General features: G+C 49.4%; 1 protein-coding gene and 1 pseudogene across 3 annotated transcripts in view; one reads left to right on the top strand and one right to left on the bottom strand.

Annotated features, from left to right (window-relative positions):
- Positions 1-3,297: 3,297 nt before the first annotated feature.
- Positions 3,298-7,925, top strand: part of LOC105522082 — an 8,440-nt pseudogene continuing 3,812 nt past the window's right edge. The window contains exon 1 of one of the 2 annotated variants that reach the window (XR_001003384.1): positions 3,298-4,782. The product of XR_001003384.1 is annotated as a V-type proton ATPase subunit d 1 pseudogene, transcript variant X2 (transcript). Of the gene's footprint in view, positions 4,884-7,925 lie in introns of those variants that run through there. The other variant, XR_001003383.1, reaches the window with a different exon arrangement.
- LOC105522087 (corticosteroid 11-beta-dehydrogenase isozyme 2-like) overlaps positions 5,353-7,925 on the bottom strand; it is an 11,465-nt gene continuing 8,892 nt past the window's right edge. Inside the window, exons 2-5 of the mRNA XM_011956478.1 lie at positions 7,066-7,373; positions 6,764-6,949; positions 6,521-6,658; positions 5,353-6,319 (exon numbers count right to left, since the gene is read on the bottom strand). Of these exons, the coding sequence (XP_011811868.1) occupies positions 5,904-6,319; positions 6,521-6,658; positions 6,764-6,949; positions 7,066-7,373 (1,048 nt within the window). The 3' untranslated portion in view covers positions 5,353-5,903. The remainder of the gene's footprint in view (positions 6,320-6,520; positions 6,659-6,763; positions 6,950-7,065; positions 7,374-7,925) is intronic.

The raw sequence follows: 7,925 nt of genomic DNA, 5'->3' as shown, positions 1-7,925 counted from the left end.
CCAAATGTCTGCTATTCTATGAAAAGGAGAATTATTTCCATGGTGATAAGGGATGAGATATCAGAGACAGGAGCACTCCTGCATTTAAAAAGTACTCGTGGGCCAGGTGTGGTAGCTCAGGCCTATAATCCTCGCACTTTGGGAGGCAGAGGCAGGTGGATCACTTGACTCCAGGAGGACAATACGGTGAAATCCCGTTTCCACCAAAAAAAAAAAAAAAAAATTAGCTGGGAGTGATGGCGCGGGCCTGTAGTCCCAGCTACCCTGGAGGCTAAGGTGGGAGGATCACCTGAGCCCTGGAGGTTGAGCCACTGCCCTGTAGCCCAGGCGACAGAGTGTAACCCTGTCTCAAAAATAAATAGTGCCCTTGACTGGGTGCGGTGGCGCACACCTATAATCCCAGCACTTTGTGAGGCCGAGATGGGCAGATCACTTAAGGCCACGAGTTCAACACCAGCCTGACCAACATGGTGAAACCCCATGTCTACTGAAAATACAAAAAATTCGCTGGGCATGGTGACGCTCACCTGTAATCCCAACTACTCAGGAGGCTGAGGCAGGAGAATCCTTGAACCCGGGAGGCGGAGGTTGCAGTGAGCCAAGATGGTACTACTGCACTTCAGCCTGGGTGACAGAGCGTGTCTCTTGTCTTAAAAAAACAAAAACAAACACAACAACAACAAAAAACAAACTCCCCAGAATTCCCAGCCTTCATCTCTCCTTTATTTCTCCTTCTTTGCATTTAGTCAGTAAACATTGATAGGCCCTCAAGAGTAAGCAAAACTAATCAATCAAAAGTATGGCAGATTCTGAATTTTTAGTGGATTTATACTTGAAATTTCGTTTTTAATTTAGTCATTTTATTGACATACAACTCACATGCCATACAGTTTACTCCTAAAATATATAATTCAGTGGTTTTGAATTTATTCCCAAAGTCACGCAACCACCACCACTAATTCCAGAACATTGGCATCCCAGTAAGAAACCCCATACCCATTAGTTGCTCCCCATTCCTCGCTACTCGCAGCCGCTGGCTACCGCTAATTTACTTTCTGTCTCTATGGATTTGCTGATTCTGGATGTTGCATATAACTAGGAACATAACAACATGCTACTTTTGGTCCGGCTTCTTTCACTTAAGGTAATAGTTGCAGGGCTCATCCATGCTATAGTATGTTTCTGTACTTTCTTCCTCCCCCCACCCATTATATCATTTATTGATGATAGAATTATACTGGAAAACAGTCACAAAAGAACAATCTTTGAATATAACTGTTTACTAAGTGAACCATTTCTTGAAATATAACATGCGAAAGATTGTCAAACATGTCAGCATAGAAGCCCTTGGATTTATACAGACTCTTGGCTGGGCGCTCGTGCCTGTAATCCCAGCATTTGGAAAGCCCAAAACAGGAGGATAGCTTGAGCCCAGGAATTTGATTGAGACCAGCCTGGGCAATAAAGTGAGACCTCATCTCTATTTTAAAAAATTAACAATTAAGAAAATTAAAATACACTCAGCAGTAATTTTCACAAATTCCAATTTTGTGTGTGTGTGTGTGTGTGTGTGTGTGTGTGTGTGTGAATACCTGTATCTGGGAACAATGAACCATATTTTAGCTGGGCTTCTTGGAATAGATGTGCTCACACTGAGATATATGAAAGTAAAGAATTATTTTTGGTCAATGGATAAGCCCTTAGCTATAAATGAAGGCAACAAATAGCTTCTAAATATCAAATGGTCTATTCAACACTATTTATTTTTGTAAAGTTTGTGATTGGTCCTTGGTGCCTTGATTGATTTCTTCTCATTTTCAAGAAAAGACAGAGACTAGTATTGAAGACCTTGCGGGCAGACACCTTATTGAGGCCACTTTAACCAGTCAGTGAGTTGTTTGGTCCTCGTTGAAAGTTCTTGGCATGGATTTAAAACGGAACTTTTAAGAGTTTTAAAGTCCTAAGTTGCAACCAACTGTTTTGTGGTGGATGAACTTTTTAGAGAGGGTGGTCTAGAATTTCATTTATATTTTCCAGCATTGCTCCAAATCCATTCTGAAGCATTTTGCTTAAGCTTGAAAGAACCAGAATTTTTTTTTTTTCTTTTTTCTCAACTTTTATCTACACAAGATGTCTGAAGACTCAATGAATCAGAAAGTTTTGGCTGTCCCACTCTCAGTATAGCTTTGGAAGAAGAAAGTCGTTCAGTAACTTCTGGAGTACAGAAAGTAGTTTGTAACATTGACTTCTCTTTTTATATAGTCATATGTTGTAATCTTTCCTTTTCCAATAATAGAACTTTCTGAAGGTTCCACTGTTGCTTTCCAATTTTCAGATTTTGAGAGGGCCCCATCTGTGCAAGTCCAGGGTATTGAAGCACCGTAGGAGGGAGAAAATCAGGGTATGGAAAAACTTCACTTGGCTCCTCTATGAAAGATTCTACAACATTTTCTATTGTTTCTGGCTTTAAGTTTAGGTGCATCCTTTAAATATAATTGAGTAAAGTATCCTTTACCTTTTCGTTTTCTGATAAATCACCTTTATCTGTTAAATTTCCTTCCACACTGCTGTTTCCATATTTCAGTTTCCAATTTGGAGCAAACAAAGTTTCACTTGTTGTTTTCTGTAGCTGAACGTGAATTAATATGGGACTTATTTTCATCCTTAAAAAAGTCTTCACCAGCATAGGACCAGCAGAGACCTAATGGCATCTGCAGTCCAGGGTAAGAACAAACTTGCTCATCAACTGAAGCACTTGTTAGTGAGTGGTTCAGAGTGAAGAGCCTTATGGAGTTACCAGTTACATTAAAGCCAGTTTCCATTACAGATTTTTTGGAATTCCCCTTATCTATGAGATCTCTTTCAGTAAGAGGATAACTCCATAACTGACATGTTACTTGTTTATTATTATTGTTAATTTTGCTTCATGAGAGATGTTTGACACACATAGGTTACTGCCACAGTTGTCACTATTTTTTCTCCCCATTTTGTTGTAGCTCCCTCTGCAAGGATGGCAGTTGGTGGCAGCCTTGTTGGCAGTGGAGGATCTTCAAGTTCTGGGGGCTGGCAATAGTGGAACTGTGGCAGCAAGAATTGGGCCCAGGGATGCTAGCTTCAGCTTGAAGGAGTTAAAAATATGCTACTCTAGCATATTGACCATTTTTAGTTAAAGGCACTTTAAAAACAGCAGGTGCAAGAAGATCACTCGGCCCTTCCTTCTGTTACTTAAAAGCAGCAGATAAAATTCCCATGCAAAAGATGTTCTCTTTCTACCAGAAGGAAATATTCTCGTCTCTGGTCCCACCGCTCCTGCAGCAGCCATGTCGTTCTTCCCGGAGCTTTACTTTAACGTAGACAATGGCTACTTGGAAGGACTGGTGTGCGGCCTGAAGGCCGGGGTGCTCAGCCAGGCCGACTACTTTAACCTGGTGCAGTGCGAGACGCTTGAGAACTTGAAACTGCATCTGCAGAGCACTGATTATGGTAACTTCCTGGCCAACGAGGCATCACCTCTGACAGTGTCAATCATTGATGACCGGCTCAAGGAGAAGATGGTGGTGGAGTTCCGCCACATGAGGAACCACGCCTATGAGCCACTCGCCAGCTTCCTAGACTTCATTACTTACAGTTACATGATCGACAACGTGATCCTGCTCATCACGGGCACACTGCACCAGCGCTCCATCGCTGAGCTTGTACCCAAGTGCCACCCACTAGGCAGCTTCAAGGAGATGGAGGCCGTGAACATTGCTCAGACACCTGCTGAGCTCTACAATGCTATTCTGGTGGACACGCCTCTTGCGGCTTTTTTCCAGGACTGCATTTCAGAGCAGGACCTTGACGAGATGAACATTGAGATCATCCACAACACCCTCTACAAGGCATACCTGGAGTCCTTCTACAAGTTCTGCACCCTACTGGGCGGGACTACGGCCGATGCCATGTGCTCCATCCTAGAGTTTGAAGCAGACCGCCGCGCCTTCATCATCACCATCAATGCTTTTGGCACAGAGCTGTCCAAAGAGGACCGTGCCAAGCTCTTTCCACACTGTGGGCGGCTCTACCCTGAGGGCCTGGTGCAGCTGGCTCGGGCTGATGACTATGAGCAGGTCAAGAACGTGGCCGATTACTACCCAGAGTACAAGCTGCTCTTCGAGGGTTCAGGTAGCAACCCTGGAGACAAGACGCTGGAGGACCGATTCTTTGAGCATGAGGTAAAGCTGAACAAGTTGGCCTTCCTGAACCAGTTCCACTTTGGTGTCTTCTATGCCTTTGTGAAGCTCAAGGAGCAGGAGTGTCGCAACATCGTGTGGATCGCTGAACGTATCGCCCAGCGCCACCGCGCCAAAATCGACAATGACATCCCTATCTTCTAGCGTCCTGGCCCGAGGTTCTCAATTGCACTCTTTGTGTGTGTGTGTGTGTGTGTGTGTGTGTGTGTGTGTGTGTGTGGTCTGTGACAAGCCTGTGGCTTACCTGCCTGCCCGGGGTGTAGTACACTGTCCTAGCGGCTGCCCAGTTCTCCTGACCCTCTTAGAGACTGTTCTTAGGCCTGAAAAGGGGCTGGGCACCCCCCACCAAGGATGGACCAAGACCCCCTTCAGAGCAAGGAGGCCCCCTCAGCCCTGTGTTTACAGCTGCTGATGTGTCTAAGAAGCATGTGGTCACTTTCATGTTCCTCCCTAACTCCCTAACCTGAGAACCCTGGGGCCTGGGGGCAGTTCGAGCCTCCTCTCCCTTCTGTGAGTCACTCCCAGAGCCGTGGCCCATGGGAAGGATAGAGTGTTGTGTCCTTGGGGCCTGGGGGGATGTTGCTTGTCAGCTCCCTCCTTCAGCCCTGCCCCTCTGAGACAATAAAACTGCCCTCTCTAAGCCCAACTGTCTGCTGTCTCCTTTAGGCCCTAGTACCTCTCCATGACCCCTAACTTCCCTTGTGACCCCACCTTGCTAAGCAGCCCTGCCTAAGCCTCTACCTCCCTCCCTCAGTCAGCAGCAGCCCAGATTATTCAGGGTTAGGGAGTCCCAGGAAGATAGCTCCTTCTTCTGCTGGAGGCTCAGATGCATACAGGCCTGGGAAGCTAGGTGTTGGCCATGGAGGCCCCCCTGGCCTTCCCAGTTGCTTCAAGCAATTGGGATCAGGGTCATTACCCCCATTTCACTATGAGGAAACCCATGGTCTTAAATGATTTGCCCCAGGTCAGTGGAGGAGGGGGAGGTGTGAATCACAGAGTCTACCAGGGGAGTCCCCAGCCTCCACACTGAGCCCCAGGAGTTGCCACCCTGTCACACGGCCACATCATGTCACTCAGCCAGCCAGCCAGTCACCCCCTCTAAACAGCACCTGCCGCATTGTAGAAGAAATAAAAATTTGTCTTTATTTAACATGTGGCAATTGGGAAGTACAGTACAACCTTCCCTGTGGCTTGGCGGGGTGTAGTTGGGGCCCTAATTCTTGAGCCAGTCAAGAGACACTTGGGATTTAACCCTCAATTGCAGCACTGAGGCACTGGTGCTGAGAAACAATCCTGAGGGGGACCCCAACCCACCCAGTCACTCCTTAGTTTGCAGAGGCACTATCTGCAGAGTCCTGTGAAAGAATGCAGTGAGGTCTTTCACGAGACTCCCCATCCAGCAGAGTTCTCCAAGCTGCAAGATAGAGTGTTGTGCCAGGAGGGTCTGTTTGGGCTCATGAAGCAGTGGAGAGGCGCAGAGGCTCATTGGGAAACCTTGGCCTCACCGGGCCTGGATTGGGCATCGGCAGTGGGCATGAAGTGGGGGTGGGATCCTTTAGGCCAGGGTCCAGGACAGACTTGGGGGATGGTAATGCTGGGAGTTTTCGGGGAGGAACCAAGGGCTCACAGAGCCTTCTGTGCTGCGGTGGCTGGGCCGTAGGTGCACAGGGCTCACCGAGCCACTGCTGGGGAAGGGCCAAGGCTCAGGTTTGGGTCCTGGGCTGCGTCCTGTGATGGGGTAGCACCAGGCTGGCCAGGCTGCAGTGCTCGAGGCAGACAGTGACTGATGAAGAAGGCCTGCAGGAAGCGGCGCCGCAGGCCCTCAGGCAGGTAGTAGTGGATGAAGTACATGAGCCCCAGGCCCTGGCCGGGGTAATAGCGGCGGCGGGGCCGAGCTGCCAGCAGCGCATCTGTGATGGCATCTACAACTGGGCTGAGGTCGGACATGGCCAGGCGTAGCGAGCGCAGGAACTGCCCGTGCAAGTGTTCGATGTAGTCCTTGCCATAGGCCTGCAGCAGCTCTTGAGGCAGGTTGGCCAGCAGCAATTGCTTGCGCTTTTCCCACTGACCCACGTTTCTCACTGACTCTGGGGAAGGAGTGGTAAGGTCAGAGCGGGGTCAGCTAGGGGAGCCAAAGTCAATTAGGACTGTTTAACCTGCGCCAGGTCTCCAGCCAAAACCACACCCCCAACCAAAACCACGCCCGTTCATCAAAGTTGACCTGCCCCTATAAGACCATTCCCAGCCCCACTCCCCACCCCCACCCCACCCCCAGCCCTGATTCCCACCTGTCTTGAAGCAGCCAGGCTGGATGATGCTGACCTTGACCCCCCAGGGAAGGAGTTCACAGCTGAATGTGTCCATGAGTAGCGCCACAGCCGCCTTGGAGGTTCCATAGGCCCCCAAGCACGGATATGGCATGTCCCCTGTGGATGGATTGGGAGTGGGGCAGCTCAGCTTTGGCAAGGGGCTCCCTAAGCCCTCCCTCACCCCAGGGAGCTCCTTTTTGCTCCAGTGGGGCAGGCACTCACCCGCTGGGCTGCCCACAGTCACGATGCGGCCCCTTGAGCTGCGCAGCAGGGGCAGGAGGCCCTTGGTCAGCTCGAGCGCGCCAAAGAAATTCACCTCCATGCAGCTACGGAAAGTGGCCACTGGAGACAGCTCCGCATCAGCAACTACTTCGTTGTGGCCTGCGTTGTTGACTAGGCCCCACAGGCCTGGGGTCACAGAGCAGAGGAGGGAAGCCTCAGGTCAGCCCAGCAGCAAACTTCCAGTCCCCGTGTCCTTCCCACTGCCCTGCCATGCCCTTGCCTGGTGGACACTTGCCACTGACCAGTGCTGGTGGTGTGGGCCTTGGTGAACTCTAGCACGCGGCTAATGTCTCCTGGTTTGGTCAGGTCCAGCTGCAGCAGCCTTAGGCGAGGGGAGCAGCAGGTACGCAGCTCGATGGCACCGGGGCTGTTCAACTCCAATACGGTGGCCAGCACCGTGAAGCCCATGGAGTCCAGTTTCTTGGCTGTCTCCTTGCCAAAACCAGAGTCACAGCCTGGCCAGGGCAGGGCAGTCAGTGAACTTCCACTGTGGCCCAGCCCAGCCTGAGACAACCCCACAATCACCAGGGTCTGGATGGGATCCAGGCCCCTGCAAACCCAAGCCACCAGCTATCAACGACCCTAACTCCTTCCCTAGGCCCATCCCTGGCAGGCTTTGCCCCTCTAGCTGAGCCCTGGGCCCTTACTCTGTGACAGTTGTCATCTGTCTGACTCCCTAGGGCTGCCCTACCAATGTGGCTTACAGAAGAGGAAACTAAGGCCTAGTAATGCTAAGTTGCTTCCCAAATCCACATAGGTCAGGTCTGGGATAGTCCCAGGCCCCAATGTGGTTCTGCTTTCTTGATTTCAGATCATAGCTCACAGGCACAGGCGTAGTATTAGTACGGAGCCTCCCTTTCTTTTTCTTTTCTTTTTTTTTTTTTTCTTTTTCTTTTTCTTTTTTTCTTTTTTTTTTTTTTTTTTTTTTTTTTTTTTTTTTTTTTTTTTTTTCTTTTTTTTTTTTTTTTTTTGAGAAGGGGTTCACTCTGTTGCCCAGGCTGGAGTGCAGGGGGATGATCTCAGCTCACTGAAACCTCCACCTCCTGAGTTCAAGCGATTCTCCTGCCTCAGCCTCCTGAGTAGCTGGGATTACAGGTGCACG

This window comes from Colobus angolensis, unplaced genomic scaffold, assembly GCF_000951035.1.
Source record: "Colobus angolensis palliatus isolate OR3802 unplaced genomic scaffold, Cang.pa_1.0 Scaffold419, whole genome shotgun sequence".
In the NCBI taxonomy this organism is placed as follows: Eukaryota; Metazoa; Chordata; class Mammalia; order Primates; family Cercopithecidae; genus Colobus; species Colobus angolensis.
The sequence above is the reverse complement of the archived record's forward strand: the minus strand, read 5'-3'. Positions and strand labels throughout refer to the sequence as shown.